This window comes from Pteropus vampyrus, unplaced genomic scaffold (genome assembly GCF_000151845.1).
Source record: "Pteropus vampyrus isolate Shadow unplaced genomic scaffold, Pvam_2.0 Scaffold140, whole genome shotgun sequence".
NCBI lineage: Eukaryota > Metazoa > Chordata > Mammalia > Chiroptera > Pteropodidae > Pteropus > Pteropus vampyrus.
In genome coordinates this window covers 1,018,479-1,038,221 of record NW_011888921.1, presented here as the reverse complement: position 1 = coordinate 1,038,221, position 19,743 = coordinate 1,018,479, and the positions used below count along the sequence as shown (strand labels likewise).

Sequence of the window (19,743 nt, the reverse complement as noted above, 5' to 3'; positions counted from 1 at the left end):
TATTTTATTAAAATTTGTGTCATGAAATATTTCAAAATTATGTTTATTACATAGGCTAATTTGTTTAACATTCCCCTAGTTTTAGATATAGAAATTAGTTCCAATATTTCACTTTAAATAATACTGCGATTAATATTATTGCACTTAAAATCTGTGCCTTGTAGATATTTTTCAAAATATGTCATTGGGCCAAAATTCAGCCTAATTTGATGTAATATTGATACATTCAATCTTAGTCATAAGATGTTTCAGTATCCACTATTTGCAGGTAGAAGCCTCTAAGCTCTTATATAAGGGACAAAAAAAATGTACATGATTTTGTCTTTGGTCAAGAAGTGTAGTATAGGTAAGAGAGGAGGATGTTAGATGTTAAATGATATTTAGTTGTTGAAAGCTAGTTTTTAATTTACAAAGACAAGAAATATTAGTTCTAGGATTTAGCTTATAGGTATGGTATTTTAATTACCCTTCAAGTAATAGTAGATTTTATCAGATGCAGAAACCCTGAAGATACATTTAGAGGAGCAGTAAATTAAACAGTCTGCCTAATAAAACAGATAGTTACTATAAGGACTACAAAAAATATGAATGTAAAGAAAAATTATATCAGTTTTTAAAGGATTTTAAAAGTTATGCCAAGATAATTGAAATCCATTCTTTAGATGTTGGGGAAAAATTGAAAGTTTAAGTAAGGGATTGTTCAGAGTATAATTTTAGGAAAATCCTCTGGTGCTAGTAGTTCTTCTTGATAACGCTGGGAGAAGAGAGACTGAGGAGGAAAGGAACAAAGTCGATAAGAGCAGGAACAGGAGAACAGTTGATTTCTGTCATTTGAACTAATGAATCAAAAGCCCTACACCAGAAAAGGTATATGTTCCAGGTCTGAAAATAACTGGTTAATATAATTTTATAATAATGGGTTTCTAGTGCACACTTGTTGAAAAAACACTGACTTCGTAATATTCCCCAGAAAAGTTTTTTCAGTATTCTGATATAAGTGGTTGCCTGGCAACTATCATTTAAAACTTATAATAATTTTTGAAATGTAAAATTTAACTGAGTCTATATGATTTATCATTTTTAGGTTGAAAAATATTGAAAAAGAAATTGAAAAGAAAAGAATGAATGTGTTTAATATTCGGTCTGTAGACGATTCCCTTAGACTCGGTCAGCTCAAAGGAAATCACTTTGATATTGTCATCAGAAATTTAAAAACCCAAATAAATGATTCAGCAAACCTGAGAGAGAGAATTTTGGAGGCAATAGAAAATGTTAAGGTAAGAATACTCAATTTTAAAATAGAATATTACAGGAAAATTTTCATAGCCCTTCTCTTTACATTGAGGCAAGAAGGAAAACTTTTTCCGTGGTACCTTTTGTTTTCATTTGCATGTATAATTATTTTTTAAAATGATAACATGGCTGTTTGGCTTATTTTCTGCTTTCTTAGTACATTTTTGTATGGGGGAAAAAAAAAACCCCAACTTTAATGTAATTAAAATATAAAATGTATAGATTTCCCCAGAGATGGAGGGAATAAAACTGTCTTTATAAGAAGAATGATTTTTAGCATTTGCCATATAGAGTATTATGTTAGGGAAAGGGATTAATATTTTTGGAAACTTTGTTCACTAATTCTTTTTAGAAATCTGGTAATTTGGCAAATTATTTTTTAGAATTAAATACAATCTTTTTTTCTTTTCAACTGAATTTTCAATTATGTTTCAATTTATACAAATGATAAATTGTATACATTTTATGTCGTATAGCAAAAAAATTACTTAACGTATATTTTTAAATGACATTTGCCAGGCATCTAAATATGCATATACAACTATAGCTTTCAGTTCATTATCTAGGCAATGGGTCAGCAAACTTTTTTCATAAAGGGCCAGATAACAAATATCTTTGGCTTTGTAGGCATTTGATCTCTATGGCAACTACTCTGTTGCCATTGTGTTGGTCCAGATCTGACTCGTTGGCAGTTAGTAATTTGCCAACCTCCTATCTAGACAAGTAATTCTCAATCTGGGGGCTTTACAAAGTCTCAGCAGTCAATCTCTACTCCCAGACCAATTAAATAAGAACATTTGAGGACGCTGTTTAGGCATTAGTATTTTTTAAAAACTCCCTAAGTGATTCTACTCTGTAGCTAATATGAGAAACACTGATCTAAGTTTCTGAAAACAAAGACCTTTTTTACACAATTTTATACCTCTCTACCAGGAAGACAAAACTTGTTTTTAATCAATATCATGCCTTATAGTCAGGAAGCTTTCAAATCTCTTGTAATTTCCTAAATCTGGAGAGTGATAGTCTTTTGTTATGTTAATGAGGTGACTTTTGGCAATCACCTATGTTGGGGGCTGTTTGTCAATGGAGCCAACCAAGTGATTAAAAAATAGTAGTTTACAGTACCACCCCTGACCTCTTGGGGAGAGGGGCTGGAGGTGGAATCAATCGCCAATGACTGGTGATTTAACCAATCATGCCTATATAATGAAGCCTCCATAGAAACCCAAAAGGAAAGGGTTTGGAGAGCTTCCAGGTTGGAAAACTCCTGAAGATGCAGAGTTCTGGAAGCTGGAAGCCTGAGATCAGGTTGCCAGCATGGTTTTCTCATTCTGTTCTCATGGCAGAAAGAGAGTAAGCTAGCTCCATGGCCTTTTCTCATAATGGCACTAATCTTATTCATGAGGGCTCCACCCTCATGACCTAATTACCTCCCCAAATTCCCACCTTTACATACCCCATCAGAGGAGGTTAGGATTTTAACATATAAATTGAGGGAGCGAGACACAGGCATGTGTCCATAGCAACATACTTTTAATTAATTGATTTTTTTCTATTCATAGAATAAAGGTTTTGTGAATTACTATGGACCACAGAGATTTGGGATAGGAAGGAAAGTTCACACAGACCAAATTGGATTGGCTTTGCTGAAAGGTGAAATGGTATGGATTTTTTAAAAATATGACCTTGTCTGTTTTCTCAGTTGTACTTACCACATAAGCCAGCTTCCTTATTTTCTTAACTTAGCATATAAACACATGTGTACCCACATACATGTACTATAACTACATCATTGAACATTTATTGAGCAGCTACTATATTCTTGGTATTACATTATAAGAAAGCAAACTGTGATGTCCCTCTGTTTAATACTTGTTTGTGACTTAACAGAGAACTGACAAACACTCACTAAATTTTTAGTGAACTAAATAGAGGATTTAGAGGAAACATACTCTACAGTTCCAGAAATCTGGTATCAGATTTTATAAAAGATAGGAATTAATCCAAAGGCAGAAACTAAAAGGGGAACAACACATTGAAAAAATATCTGACTAGCTTCAAATGAAACTATAACTGAATGTCACAAATAAGCCACATATGCCCAATTATTAAAATTAAATATATTTTTGAGATGTATATTTTATATATATAATTACGTATTATATACATATACATTTTTGCACTGGATGAAGTGCACGTAATAGTGAAAAACTACAAAACTATAAAAATTATGTACTTGAACAAATGAAAGATTATTCATATGACAGTGTCATACTCATTTGTGTTATAATGTGTTCTCTTGAGTGGAAGGGAAAGGAAGAGTAAAAGCACTTGTGAGAAGCATTGTACATGTGAACATAATCTTACACCCATGTGTGAGATAATGGTTGAGAGCTGATAATGTAGACCACATCTGCAAATTTGTAGTCAGTATTCCTACTCTAAGACACATACTTAGAAATAAAACAGTGCTGGAGACAGTGATAAAATACAGGAATTAGTAGATACCATTTTTTTTTTCTAAAGGAACTTCATCTATTTAGGTTTCAAAAGGAAATTTTAAAGTTGGCAATTTTTAAAAAAGATTTTGGCAATTATTTTTTAAGACCAAAGAATTCTGAGACTTGAGAGCATGAATGAAAACAAGCATAAAGGAGTGGCTTGCCATTCCTTTATGCTTGTTTCCTCTCCTATTTTTGTTGTGTATGTTGGTCAAGTTTGAGTTTTATGTCATTACTTCACACTAGTATTTATACCTTGATGATAGAGATAAAGAATGACAGAACTATAGAATTAATGGAGGAGCACTTTTTCCAGTCCATAATATTTTAAACCTATGTATAAGCTTGCTTTATATAGAAGTTTATTTCAAATTTTAACACTGTTTGACTTTGAAAGCTTAAAGATAAAATTACAGCATAAAATAATATTTGTTTAATGCGTATTCTTTTAAGATTAATGTTTTTTAAAAAAGTAAGTAATTCATCATTTTCATTTAACATGTTTGTGTGCTTGATTTAAAGGTAAAGGCTGTAACATTATTTCTTACACCAGAAGATTTGGATGATCCTGTAAATAGAGCAAAGAAATATTTTCTTCAAACTGGTATTTAAAAGTTCCTTTACCCTATACCTAACCATGCAGATACATAACAAATGTTAATGTCAACAGGAGGGCGTTTATTGCAACATAAATATGATAAGAAATAGATTATAATATATTGTACATTTAATCATTTATTACATGCTCTAGGTACCATTTTTGGCCAGATCTTAAGGACTTTTGTCTAACTCTTGCTTGGGGGTGCATAGAGGTGAGAGGAGACATGGTGTCTTAGTTTTTTTCAGCCTAAATCTTCTGAGGGGATAGGAGTTCCCAATTCTAAACTGGTACTGATGGAAGTATGATTCACTACAACTAGAGGAGATGGAAGAATAAACTAAAGAAAAATACACTTGTTATATCTGATGCTGTGTGTGTGTGTGTGTGTGTGTGTTTTGGTCTCATTGCCATTCAGCCCTGACTGCTGATTTTGAAAACTTTAGCTCAATGTGATAACAAATTTGTAGAATGCTTAATGGGAAGCACTAAAGAAAAGTGCTTATGCATGTGGATTCTAGAGTTGATCTACATGGGTGTAGCTCTCAGCTTTAGTACTTCCTTACCGTATAGTCTTGTGCAAGTGATTTAGCCTCGTTGTTTTAGTTTCTTTGCCTGTAAATTCAAGCTAATAATGGTACCTAAAAAACTCTTAGGAGATATAAATAAGATAATAGATGTAATGCTCTTGAAATAGTGACTGACACATGCTAAATACTGTATAAATATTGACTGACACATACTAAATACTGTATAAATATTACTTGTGTTTAAATAATAATAACAGCAACCGTAAAAACAGCATTTTAGAGTCATTCAAATATATGATCTACATATATATGCATACTGAATTTCACTTACATTGAAATAAAGAACATCAGTTTTCAAAAATCTCCATTAATTTTTTAAATTATGCACATATATATGTAATTGTTCATAGAAGAGAAATATTTTTTTGCCATACCACGACCTGTAAATAGTGTGGAAATTTCAAATAGTTATGTAAGTAATACTAAAGAAAATTCAAGGTGAATTTTGTATATATTGTAGAGTCCCAAGAAGATAATTTCCTTATGGCAATAATTCTTAAATTTTAGTGTGCATAAGAAACCTGATACAGTTATTAAACTGCTGATTTCTAGACTTGCCTGAATTAGCACCTTTACAGTATAGTCCAGTAATCTAATTTTAAAGAGCATCCCACTAGCAAGACCTAATAGTATACTTGAAGGATCCACATATATACTCTTATTCAAAACATTCTGTGTAAATATCCATAATAGCTCTTTAAAAATCTCTAGGCTCAGAGGTTTATAAGCCCTCTAAATGACTGCAAATTAGTTTATCTACATTTTGAAGTAAGAATTACTAATGCGCTTTTTGCCATTATTTTTTAGAGCATGGAAAGTGAAAATGGACCATATAATTAATGATCTTTATTGAAAAAAACAAGTTCTTTAAGTGTAGCTAGGTTTATAGTTGGTGCTGAGCATCATCTTCATATTTAGGTGTAAAAGATAGCACAGTTCATTGCCTTTCATATTTGGAGATCATACTATGGGTCTTTATAACTGGCCTTTCAATAAAAGTAGTTGACTAACTGATTTTCTCTATATTTCAGAGGATGCTAAAGGCACACTTTCATTGATGCCTGAATTCAAAGTTCGAGAAAGAGCATTGTTGGAGTCATTGCATCGCTTTGGCATGACAGAAGAGGGTTGTGTCCAGGCATGGTTCGCATTTCCCCATTCTATGCGCATTTTCTATGTTCATGCATATAGCAGCAAAATTTGGAATGAGGCAGTATCTTATAGACTTGCAACCTATGGACCAAGAGTGGTGGAGGGTGATTTGGTCTGTTTGGATGAAGATGGTGATGATGAGCATTTCCTAAATAGTAAAGTAAGTATTATTTCATCATAGTTTTCCAAGAATAGTTACCACAGCAGTAACACTAATTTTCAGAAGCCTTTATGTGAGAAACAATTTAAAACTAAACATGCATTTTATTTCTTTTTTAACTCCTGCTTCTACTCTGCTGTTGGCCAAGGCTTATATACATTCTATAAATGGGAAAATAAAATAGTCAGTGGTATGAGAGAAAGATACAAAGATTGTAGACCTTTCTTTAAAGAATACATTCTTTAAAATATTACACAAATAATATACAGAATACTTTCCTTAAAAATAAAAATCAAAGCCTTACAGGTGAAGCTGCCCTCCCTGCCACCACTCCTGTAAATCCCTCCCCTGCCTCCAGAAAATCAACCTCTGTTTTTTTGGGGCATGTTTCCTTTTAGATCTTTTTCTGCACTTACATATAAATATTCACAGAAAGGTGGATTTTTATTCTGTTGACACCGAGAAAAGAAAAGGTAGGACTTAGAGGCTCAAAGCTTAAAATATGAAAAGAAAAAGATTTTTATAATAATGGTATATGGGACATGTATGCATTCCTTTTATATAAATGTGATTTCACAACTTGCTTTTTTCCTCTTAACAATATCTTAGAGACATTTATATTCATTTCAAGTAATGAAACCCACCTCAAACTAACTTAAGGAAAAGCAGACCGGAATTTATTGGCCCCCATAACTGAAAGTCCATGACTGAGTCAGGTCCAGCTGTGTCCAGGGACTTAAGCAGCATCTTAAGTCATTCATCTCAGTCTGGCTTATTCCTTTCGTGGCAACATGGTAATTAGCAATTCTAGGCTTATTTATCACAGCTTTTTTAGAAAAAGAGAGCTTTTTTTTCCTAACAGTTTCAACAAAAGCCATGAAATTGAGTCTCAGTCACTAGGAATAGGTTGGCTTGGGTCACATATCCCCAAACGAATCATTGTGGACTGGAGTATGCTAGTGGTTAAGCCTGTGTTTCAAGGCTTATGGTTCCTTCCTGGAACCATCCCACCCAAACCACATTTGGAACTGGGAGGGAAGCTCCCTGGAAAATGCTGCTACCAAAAAAGGGAGGATAAAGGCTGGCTGAGCAAGCCAGGACAACAGACATCTGCTTTACTATTTCATTAAACGGATGGTTTATAAATATTTAGATATTCTTATCTAAAGAAAGTAATTAATTACTAGGAGCATAAATCACTAAGAATGGTCATTTAACTGAGACACAGACTCTGAAATTGTGTGAAAGGAAAACTAGCCGCATCTGAGGTTTTATTTTACCTCATGTGAATGGAAGAAGAGATATATCAATGGTCTCCTTTTAATAAATAATGAAAAAATCATAAATTTTTAAACGTCTTCCAGAAAACATGTTCGTTTAGTGATTACCTGGGTAATACATTATTTAGTAAATCAGCCATTTCTAAGTCAGATTTTTGGGAGTTAAAGGTTACTTTGACAAGACATAGCAATAATCTCTGAAAATACATGAGTCTTATAAGACTTCTTTGTTCAAAGTAACATTTGCAAGGTAAATTTTGTGATCAGAATTGTATCTGCTTTTCTTTATGGAGTTCTAGAAGAAAACATTTTCTCCTTCAGTTCCTAAAGAGTTTCCTTTTAGTAGCAGCAAAAAAATGTCTTTATATATATAATAAGACCAGTCATTTATACTTTATAAACACTGAGAAAAGGAAAGACAGGATTTAGAGTCTTAAAACTTAAATATGAAAAGGAAAAAAGACAGAATAAGAATTCTAATAAATGGTATATAAGGCATGTAACTATAGGAAACTAATCTGATTTTCTTTTTTGATAGGATTTCTAGGCCAACAGGTATATCTTTATTTCAAGTCACTTGGTAGATTCTCTTGTAATTTTTTTTTGTGAGCAAGATAGACAAATGTGAGTTAGACAATTAAATAGTTAGGGGAATTAGTATTTGAAAAGCGGCCATACAGCAAAAGCATGTTTGATAATTAATTGATATTAAATTGGAGGGAGTTCCTACAGACAAAACAGTCTTCTGTACTTGACCATGTTTATTCAGTATTTTCATAAATTACTTAAATTACAGTATCATAGATATGCTTATGAATTTGTGAAAGACAAAAACTGGAACTGATGATCCAAGAGAGATTACAGTCCTGTGTTTTTTGGTCAGATCATACTTTGAGTTTTATATCTATTTCTGAGTGTAGCAGTTAAAACAGGTTATTTACCTATAAACAAACCTGAAGTGAAAAATAAGAAAAGAAGGGACATTATTGATTTAAGTAGGGAGAATCTAAAGGAGAGCAAGCTGATTTAGAGGCAATCTAGATATTGTATTCAATGATGAATGCTTTAGGAAGATAGGAATGCTGTCAATATTTGTGGAATAATGATAGCTGCCTTTATACATGAGCTTTCATGGGCAAGAGAAACCAGAATTATTTTGTGATGTTCTTACAGAAACATTTTTCAACCTTAATTTATCACTCCCTCATTTTTGTTTCCCTCCTACATGTGATACCTATTAATATTCTGTGAAACAGGTTTTAGAAATACAACTTCTTATAGAGTATGATATTTGTTGGGGACAGAGGTGGGGGGGTGGTTTCACAGAGCAGGTGTTTGATTCAGCATAATAAAGAACAACTTTGTAATTTAGAAAAAGATTGTTGGTGACTGAGGTGCAAGTGTCACCTTAGAGTGTTAAACTGCCCACCATAATCCATGTGTTTCAATTTCAGTTATCAGTGGTTAAGGCAGGAAGAATCATTCTAATTTTTAGATAGGCTACTCCTCCAGAAACAAATTATGAAAAGATCTTGTTTGGGTATATGTATATTCAGAAGAGTCAAATTATACATAACAGAATTCGGGAAAATTGAGAGAATTTGGAACATTTGGGAGTCATCCATATTTTCATCATGTTTTTTAAAAAATAGGTTCATCTAGTAACTGAAGAAGAGGAATCGGCTAATACATATGCAATACATCAGGTAAATTTGCTTAAAAATTTGTATCACTGAGATCTAAATAGACATTATCTCCAAGAGACAAAATGTAACCAGTCTCCCCTGTCCTTTTTTTTTACCACTTTTAAATTTAAGTATTTACACACACACACATACATACACAAAAAATTCACTCTTTAGTTTATATTGCAGGTTTTGATAAATGTATAAAGTCATATAACCACCACAAAAATTATGGTAAAGAACAATTTCATCTCTCCTCAAAATTTTCTTTTGTTGCTTTGTAGTCAACCCCCACCTGTATCCCCAGCCCCTGGCAATGACCCATCTAATATCTATCCCTATGGTTTTGCCTTTGAAAGAATGACATATAAATGGAATCATAATATATGGCCTTTGTGGTCTGACTTCTTTCAATTAACATAATTAATTTGAAATTCATTCATGTTGTGTGTATTTGAGTTTTTTACCTTGTTCCTTTTTGGGCTACTTTCGGTACTGTTCAAAAAGATGTCTAGAAGTAATCAGCAAAGGTGGAAAACCCCACAAAATGCAGTGTTTACTCAGATGCAGCTGAGAAAAAAGATATTTTGCTGCCTCATGTTTGCTTTCAAGTTTTTAAATAAGAAGAATGTAAAATTCTCAACCAAAATACCAGTTATGTGATTGAGCAGTAGGGGTTATTCTTTGTGTTACAGAAAGAATATGCTTTTAGGATTGTATGACTGCATAGAAGTTTGGTCTCTGTTGGTTAATAAATAAACCTAAACTTCTTGTTCTATCTCTTCTTTATTAGACGTAGTATATCTAATAATATATGATTTGAGTTGGTTACTTTAGTTATTATGAATCCTTCCTGATTTTAGTTAGCTCTTTGCCTGGAAGCATTAAAAATAATCAAAGTAGTATAATATTCAATGGTACGTTTTAGGCTGATTGTATGTTTATATCCTGAGGCTGTTTTTACAGATTCAGGTCCCAGTCATAAAAATAAGTTGAAAATATGATCATATACTTTTTTGAAGGCTTTTTCATGTATCTTTTATTCCCCTTCCCTTCCACAGGTGGTTCTCCCAGTGCTTGGATATAATATTCAGTACCCAAAGAACAAAGTAGGGTTGTGGTACCAGGAAGTACTTCACAGAGATGAACTGCAGACATGTAGGTTTAGAGTACCTACTCTGAAACTGAATGTTCCCGGATGCTATAGAAAGATTTTGAAACAACCCCATAATCTCTCATACCAACTAATAGAAGAGAATGATATTGATGTCAGAGCAGAGGGTTCCCACATCGATGAAGCACCTTTATCTCTTTTGATCTCTTTTGATCTTGATGCTTCGTGTTATGCCACAGTTTGTCTGAGGGAAATAATGAAGCATGACTTTTAAAACTGGTACCCTTTATATAATTGTATATATGTCACTCTTTAAAAGTAGCTAAAATTTCTTGAGCATCTGCCATGTGTTAGGAGATTTATAATTGTTACCTCTGTTAATTATACAATAGCCTGATGAAGTAGGAATTTGATACTAACATTCCAGAGGACATGAAACTAGTAAGTGGCAGGGTCTGAATTTAAGACTCCGAAGCCTGAGTTTTTTTAATAATCTAATGTCTCAATGACCTTTATTCTGTGCTATAAAAGCTGCAATCTTTCTGGACTATTAGGAGCATATAATACTATAAACATTTAAGAAAAAATGTTTTGGAATACTGTTTACATCCTATAGCTCCTTGCTTAGAATGTAGATGAAACTAGGTTGTAATGAAAGAATATGTTTGTAGAGATAGATGAAGCATTTTGTTAATCATTATTGTTATTCTTTCCTATTTTTCAAATTATTCATCAAAACAATATATCAGAGAAATGTAATCCCTCTATTTATGAGAACTACCCCGGGGTAGTTTATTCTTGTGAGATAAATAATCTTTGATGAAGATTGAAATAAAATTTTTTATACAGTTTCTTTATCTTACATGTTGACCCTCCTTTTGTTATTTTTTTTTCTATTATCCAAAACACCGATTTTTCAGTCAGACAGATCTGGGCTCAGACTCCAACTCTAACACTTACTAATGACTTTGGGTATGTTATTGATTCTTTTTGAGGCTCATTTAAAGTATTAAGACTGTGCCAATCACATAAGCATCAAACAATAGGATTATCTCCACCTTTTGTGTTGCTAAAAGAAGAAAACATTTTGCCCATTTGGAAATTTAAATATTTGTTGATTTAACTATTCCACGTCATAAATCATCCTTAACCATTTTATATTAGTTAAATTTGGGAGGAAATGGGATATACTGATTGGGAAGATCTGAGCATTCTTTCATTGCTGGTAGTATTATGTAATGATGAAATTCAAAAAGCAGTATAGAGCATTATATATCAGTTATGTGGCACTTTTATATACTTTAAGTCAGTAAAACCATTGGGCATATTAGCATAAGAAAATAAAATTCAAAAGAAGGAAAAGAAGCTATATGCAATGCAAAATTTGCTTATTGCAGCATTTTTATATATAATGAAAGAAATTAGAAATAGTTTGAAAGTCCAGCATTAGATAATGAAAGTAAGCACAATGAGATATTACCGACTTGATAGCAAAACATGTTAATTATTAAAAATGATAAGGTTTTAGGTATATGAGAGAATGTTGCCCCTGAAAAACAGAATATATTACAAAAGCAGTATATACACTAAATGCAGCTTTTTCAAATGAGGGCACTTTAGCAGAGTGATTAAAAGCATAGATAATGGGGACAAACTCCCCCATTTTGAACTTTGGCTCTGCCACTTATATCAGTGTGGCATTTGGCAAGTTATTTAACTTTAGGTGCTTCAGTTTCAACATCTATAAAATGGGGATGCTAATATTCCTTAGGATTATTATGATGATTTGCTGAGTTAATATATGTAAAACACCTTAGAAAAATGCCTGGCACTTAGTTATTGTTAAATGAATGTCCACAGATGCAAGTTTGGAAGGGAACAAAAAATGAAAATGCCATTCTGTTAAGATGATAGAGTATTTGGATTTTTTTTTTTTTAATACTAAAAGGTTTCTTCTGCGTCATTATATACTTTAATAATAAGGACACAAAAAGTGAAGATTGAAGTACCATGGATTTTTAAAATTACCTTAATGTCTTAAAGTTTATTGAAAATAAAATGATGCTATATTAAGTAATAAAACATTTTAAAAAATGTTTTATTTCATTTTATATAATAAATTATATTCAGAAAAGGAATTATATAAATTATTAAATCTTAATTTTCTTTTAAATGTTTAGTAGCAATTAGAAAATGTGAAAGCATTATGTGCTATCATTGATATTATTTTATTTGCCTGTAGATGGCACTGTAATTTTAGGTATCTTTCTTATTTATTTATTTATTTATTACTTTGGACACATGTAAAGAAAGGATCACTGAATTTATTTCAGGCCACCTATAAAATGTATTCAGATACTGTACACGTGGAGAATTATTTTGTAGACCAATAACGTTTGCCATGTTCTTTTTTTTTTTTTTCAATTTAAGGAATTTAATATACTCTGGACCAAAAGATGACCAGTTGCCTAGGTTTTTGTTGTTTTTCTGGGGCATTTCAGGCTTTCGGGAGGATACTCTTTGGATGAGTTTTAATTTTAAGGTTGCATTTGAAACTGAGCAATAGTGCCTCAGGATTACAAAGGTAAAACAAATGGAGGTCTTTTTATTAAGATAAAACCACTTGGATTTTTGTGAGTTATAGTAAGCTGAAAGTCATATAACTTTTGATCCAAATAACATTTATTGTGTGTCTGTTGTGCCAGGCATTTCTACTTCTCTCATTTTAATTCATGTACCCACCCTGTAGGTAGATAGTGTTTTCCCTGTTTTTACAGATGAGAAAATAACTGAGTGGTTTACTGACCTATTCAGGGTCAAACAAGATAGTACGTGGTTGAGTCGATTATGCTTTTTAGATCAGTACTGTTCATCAACCTAATATTTGCCTCTGAAAAAAAGTCTTTTGGTTAATAACTTCCATTTCTACCAGATTGATATTACTTGCCATTGATTAATAGATATATTGGAGCATGTCTTGAGAGAAACAAGATTCCTTTTGAGATTCTGAGACCAAAATAAAAGTAAGATGCTTTAGGAAATTCCCAAATCATTTTGGGGTATTTTCCAGAATATTTTAAGCCTTGTATCACAGTCACGGGCAAAATCATTACAGGCTATAGGAGGTTATTTCAGATTGTACCTGGCACAATATTAAATATTATTGAAAAAGTACACTAAGAGTGTTGCTCCTGGTTCATTCCTTTAATCAACCATTCTGTTTAAGACAGAGAGCTGATTCATACTAGTTTTCATATATCATTAACACTTGCTGATTTACCTTTTGAACAGAGACAGTGCAGATCTTAGGCTCAGGAATACCAGCAGGCAACAATATCTAACCAGAATTTAATAAGATTTCTTTTATTGAATTTATTTTTCCAGTTACCTTTTTTATTTATGGCAAATAATCCCGGTTTTCAACTTACGTAGTGTTTCTTTTAAAAAACATTTAATTTTAAAAAGATGGAATCAATTTAAAGGTATTAAGGAAATACTAGTGTAGGTAAGAAGATTGAAGTTTGGGAAATACTGGCATAGCTACACGTACCTGAACTCAGGAGCTCTACCACTGACTGCATTAGTGTGTGGTTTTAGTAACCCACTGAATTTCTCTGTTTTGGTGAGCTCAGGTTCGAAGTAATGTTAGTAATCATTTTTTCAGTCCAAGACAGTATTGCATCAAACAAAATAATGAGAAATATACAAATTCAAGATAGGACGAACACAGATACTGATGATCACATGCCATACCTTAAAATTTCACTGAAAGGGACTTTATTTCAGAAAATCTTATGAAACACTAAAAACAGTGTCTCGCACCTAGTAAATTCTCAATGAATGTCAGCTAGTGTTATTATGGTTAATATGTTACTGTGCTTTCTGATGAGAAGTTTTACAATTGAATAGTTAACTTTCCCTTGAGATGTGATCTTATTGTCTTAACATAAAACAATAATTCAGCACTTTTAGATTTGTTTGTTTATTTTTGGTAAGTGGAAATAACTATTTTCTAAATCTGGGACTTAAGCAGTTCATTCAAATTAAGATCTTTCAGACCCATCTGGATCAGTGTTCCTCAGTATTTTCCACCTAGGAACTACCAGTAAGAGCCCACAAAGAAAGTGAAGCCCTGTCCAACAATGGAGACTTTTCTTGCATTAATGTAAGGATAATAAAAAGTTGGAGGAAGATATGAGGAGTAAGGAAAATAGGACTTACGTTTTTTTCTCTATTTACTTCTGAAATGTTTGGATTTTAAAACAAAAATTCATTTGTGAATTAATTTTGTAATTGAAAACCTTGAAGAATACTTAAGATTCAGAGAGGGTAAGGTAAAGCAATTGATGGATTACAATTGTATTTTTTTTTTCAGAATAGTTCTGGTCGCTCCTATCAACATATTGCCAGAGAGAGAAATTTATGCATTGTACTTTTAATAGCATTCATGGCAGTTAATATAAATAGTTTCATGCCTATGTTATGGATTTTGCTTTCAGATGCGGAAATATTCTGTCTTAGAGACAGCTTGATGTCTTATGGTACTGTTTTAATCAGTTTTTTCTAAGTCCTTCTGCCTTACATATTTTTGATGGGCCACAAAACAATGTCGAATATATGACATAATAATCAATAAATATTTGCGTGTCCCTAAGTTAAAGGCACTCTATAAGATGCTATTGAGAAAAACAAAAATAAATCAGGTAATATCCCTGCCTTTGAGGAATTACAGCGTTATATCCTTTAAGCTATTATTTGATTTCAAATGCAATCTGCATAAAAGAGTATGCAGACTAAATGGAAAGAGAAAAACAAGCAGAGTCTTTCCATTTCTTTCTGGCTCACTATATGACCAATAATGTTACTTGACCTCTCAGCACCTCATTCTGAATCCTTAAATGATACTTGTATTAGCATTTCCAAGCATTTGAGATCTCCTCTTAAAATATGCTAAAAGTATGCTTTGAACTATTCAGTCTAAATGCTGCTTTCTAGAAAGCTAGTAGTTTAAAAGAATGGGAAACAGTGTTAATGGAGTTAATCTCGTATAATTTCAGTGTGGGTTGTCAGGAATACCTTTAAGTAAAGAAAATGACTCTAATCTTCTTAAGCAAATCATTCTTAGCAACTGTGAGGCAGGAGCTAATTTACTCTGACTATGTACATAAACCTTGTCTTAGTCAAGAAAAATTTTAGTCATGGAAAGAAATCAGGATACCCATGAAATTATTTAAATTTAAACATTGGGAAATATTACAAAATATAAGATTTATTAAATTGTCTTTGCCGTTACCAGTTTCCTTAATAAATATCAATTACCAATGTAGAAGTAAAATCCCTCTTACAAGAGGAAATTTAATCATGGGGTCAAAACAAGAGCTATTGGATTGTTTTTAAAGAGTAAAGAGGTCAAAGAGCTGGTCACTCCTTAACTGAGGGTATTTGAGCAGTAGGGTGGGTTGGGGAGTGGAGAAGGTTAGGGACTCAATTCTTTATGCTTTTATTCCAAGTCACTCTTTTCCGATAAGCCTTACTGGCATTTTCTTAGACTGGTTAAGTCAAGATTCTGAAATTTTTCAGAATTGGTTTTTAATCTTTGCTGATTGTTGTTTCTACTCCCACCCCAGTCATAAAGGACAGTGTGCTTTTCTAAAAAGGGAACAGGAAGACTCTTTCTATGAATAATCTTTATAATTTTTATAATAAAATGGATTTCGTTTTGCATATGATTTCCAAAAGGAACTAATTTAGGTTGTATTTTTCCATTAAATATCTTAAAGGAAACTTAATTTTTATCATACATAAACAATAACAATGCGCTTTTCACATTTATGAACCAGTAGAAAATGTGGGAAGCAGTTATTCTGAATTCAAAGAACATTCACCCAAGGCATTGAAAGAGAAAACATTAATTATTAATTCATAGTGAAGTATATGATGATTGTATATTTTATGTACATATCCACTCTTATTTTGATTCTTGTGATAATTTTCTAACTTGCTGCCTCCATTCTTCACTCTAACCAGTTCTTCTTGTATACTAATGTCAGTTAGCCTCCTAAAAGTAGAAATATGATTTTTGTCATTGTGTTTAGGCCATATAACATTTCGGTGGCTTCCCAGTATCTACAGAATAAAAGTTCAAATCTCTAAACATAGCACATGTAGACCTGCACAGTATGGCTTCAAATTATGTTTGAAGTGTTATCTGCCACTTTCTCTGTAAAACATACCTTTGTTTTAGCTCTGTTTGCTCTTTCTCAAATATAGCAAGTTTTTACATCTTATGCACCTAAACCTCCCATTCCCGTTGGCAGAAAGTCTTCTATGTTTAAATTAAAAGTCTTATCTGTGAAATCTGTGTTCTCATAAGACTTTGCATGTGTCTCTACTATCTCATTGCTCACACCACATTCTAGTTATTTGATTGATTCTCTGGCTCATGTACTAACTATACAAGGGCATTTGTCTTTATACCTCAGGCACCCATCCAATGTAATAAATAGGCTTAAAAATGCTGGATGAAAACCAGAATCATATCTTAGTAAATTAAATTTTATAAAAAGAAAAATCTTTAAAAAAATCTTAAAAGCAGCCAGAGAAAGATTATTCTCAAGGCATGACTAGAATAGAATGATAGCTAATTCTTCAGAGCAATGATGGAATATATTAAAATAACAAAGTTTGCACCTAAATAATAACTGATTAGAGGAAATTAAAACAGACAGACAAAACCCCAAAACACTTCAGGGAGAAGGTAAAGGATCTCAAATCAAAAGCCTAAGGTGGAGGAATGAATGATGAACAGGAACAGGGGTAAATATGTAATTAAATATAAAAAAACATTATAAAATAATAGTGTCTATAATATCTTCTGGGTTAAAAAAGTACAATAAATTAAATACAGAGCCTGGAAGGGAACGAAAAGGAATTAATGATCTAAGGTTGTTGTATTATCTATAAAAATGAGTAAATATATTGATTAACTTTAATCTTTGATAAGTTAGAATTGTGTAGTATAATATCTATAATAATCACTAAAAGAATAAAACTAGTTAAAAAATCCAAACTAGGGCTGGATAATTTCTCTAACAATGTGCATGTCCTATATAAATTAGAGGTTCATGATTAGTTTGATATATTAAGAAAAATTTCATTAAATGTAAGAATCATTTCCATTATCATGAGAAAGTTTTAACATTGAATTTTTCAAGAAGAATAGGAAAAGTTGTTAGCGTTTTCAAACATAATTTCAAGTGTCGTAAACTTTGAATGATTATAAAAAAAGATTTAAATTTTTCCTACAAATTTTTATATGTCATTAAATAGCATTAACTATTTTCAAGGCACTGACACAAACGCTTTACTTATTATTCTTTTAATCATAAGTTTTGATCAGGAAGTGTGTGTAGCTGTTTCACACACAAATCCATTATTAAAATATTACGATCAGAGAAGCAAGCTCAAATTTCTTATTAACATTTTGCAACTACTTTATTTTGAAACTTCATATAAATTCAATATTTAATATCTTCCTGAGTAGTTGTATTTTATTTTCCTTATCATAATCGTATAAAGGCAATATATATTTTTTTCACTAACTCATACCCCAACTACTTTAGTGTGATACAAATATCATTTTCTACACGTGAGGGAAAAAGATTGGGGAGCACTACATTATATAGAGCCAGATAGAGGCAAGGGAAGAGTATGAAGGAAAAAGTCCTTGTTATCCTTAATCATTTTGCATTTTAAGGCTTTATTGAAAAACAAAGTATTAGAAAATATTCTGTGTATTTAAATATTACTACCTATATTTATTTCCTTGTGTGTTTCTCCTTTGCTTTTCTTTCTTTCTGCTTCATGCCCCCATGCTCTCAGTCTGCATTTGACAACTGACTTGATCAGTTCCATAGCCACAAAAAAGTCATAAGTGGTTGGCTTCATAAGATACTTCTGTGACCTTTGTACTGATGGTTACTTAGTGTTCCCAAAAGAAAACTCACTGGGAGCCAACCTTCAACTTCAATGCCTACTCTAATTTCACAGTGAAATATAGCCCTGTACTTATAACCCCGTCTTAGCTCATCTAACTCTACTAAGTATTCTTCATGTCTTAAGGCTCTAAGAAAAGCTGGAAGCTATCCTACAGTATAATTTGCCTATTACTGCAGTGTTAGAATGCTTATTTTATCATGCAGTTACTTTCTAGATGACAAATCAAAGTATTTTGATAATCAGCTGAATTGCTCTAGTAATTGCTGTGGATTAGAATTTCTCCTAGTAGGAGCTAGGAGAAATATTCCACACGTGTTTATTAGACAAATTAGAGAACTTAACATTTTAAGTCCTTGGTTACTGTTTTTATAATTGGATTTAATGACATACAAGAGAGTAAATTAAACAATAAGTCTTTTAAGAAATGAGTTAAAACTTAGATCTCTGCCAAAACCACTGTCAGGTGACTTCTAATAGGAATGTGGTTGTGCAAGTAGCTTTTCCACTCTTCTTCTGGAAATCACACAAAAGCAATAAGGAAAACAGGAAATTTTTTTTTTTTTTTGAAACTTGCAAACAATATAAGCAAACTTAAAGGGCATGTGAGAACTACCAGGAACAACTGAGACGTGAAAAATTTTGCATAGTAGGAAGTGGAAAAAAGGTGGGAAGCAAGTTCAATAACATATCTCCAAAGCAGCAAAAAACCCCGCTTTTTTCTGAAAATGAGGGGCCTACCCTAAAGAGAAGGTTATATCTTGTTTGGAAGGGTCTGAGAAATTTAGTAAGCAAGGCTGGTGGCGAAAAAACCTGCTGAATCTGGTTGGGGGCTAAACAAAGCATTGCAAACAATGATGTGTTATATTTGTGGAAAGCAGAAGAGAAAATCTTTGAGTTGTAAATCATGAAAGATTATCCTGCCCTTTCCGTCCTAATGAAGAACCTCCTGCAAATAGCTGGGCCAGGAAAATGCAACTCATACAATAATGAGTAATAAAGGAAGTTGATACAGTCTCAACACAAAGATGTTGTAAGATAAATATGAAAGAGAGCATCCAAATTTATTGACTACAGAAATGTGGCCATAAAGAAGGTAAAAATTGTGATATACACTTTTATTATTTTATTTTTTGTTAAAGCAATCACTTCTATGAAGGAAGACTACAGAATAGAAATAGAAGAAAGAAAAGAACATGGAAATTATAAGACAAGACAAAAGGAGGAGAGGAAACCTAAGATTTCAAGAAGATGTAGAAGACAAAAGCAAAACCATCAGAGAAATGAAGATTAAATTGAAACAAGCACAAAATACAATAGACAATGAGAAAAAAGCAATAAGGGACAAAAAATAAGAACAAAAATGAATTCACTC

At 32.2% G+C, this 19,743-nt stretch overlaps 1 protein-coding gene across 4 annotated transcripts in view; it reads left to right on the top strand.

The window, feature by feature from the left end:
- The window catches only part of PUS7L (pseudouridylate synthase 7 like), a 31,194-nt gene extending 19,959 nt beyond the window's left edge, over positions 1-11,235 (top strand). For all 4 annotated transcript variants that reach the window (XM_011368173.2, XM_023535437.1, XM_011368172.2 and 1 more), the window contains exons 4-9: positions 1,085-1,277; positions 2,856-2,954; positions 4,317-4,398; positions 6,014-6,294; positions 9,227-9,280; positions 10,321-11,235. In XM_011368173.2, coding sequence (XP_011366475.1) covers positions 1,085-1,277; positions 2,856-2,954; positions 4,317-4,398; positions 6,014-6,294; positions 9,227-9,280; positions 10,321-10,647 — 1,036 coding nt within the window. In that variant the 3' untranslated portion in view covers positions 10,648-11,235. The remainder of the gene's footprint in view (positions 1-1,084; positions 1,278-2,855; positions 2,955-4,316; positions 4,399-6,013; positions 6,295-9,226; positions 9,281-10,320) is intronic.
- The last annotated feature ends 8,508 nt before the right edge of the window (positions 11,236-19,743 follow it).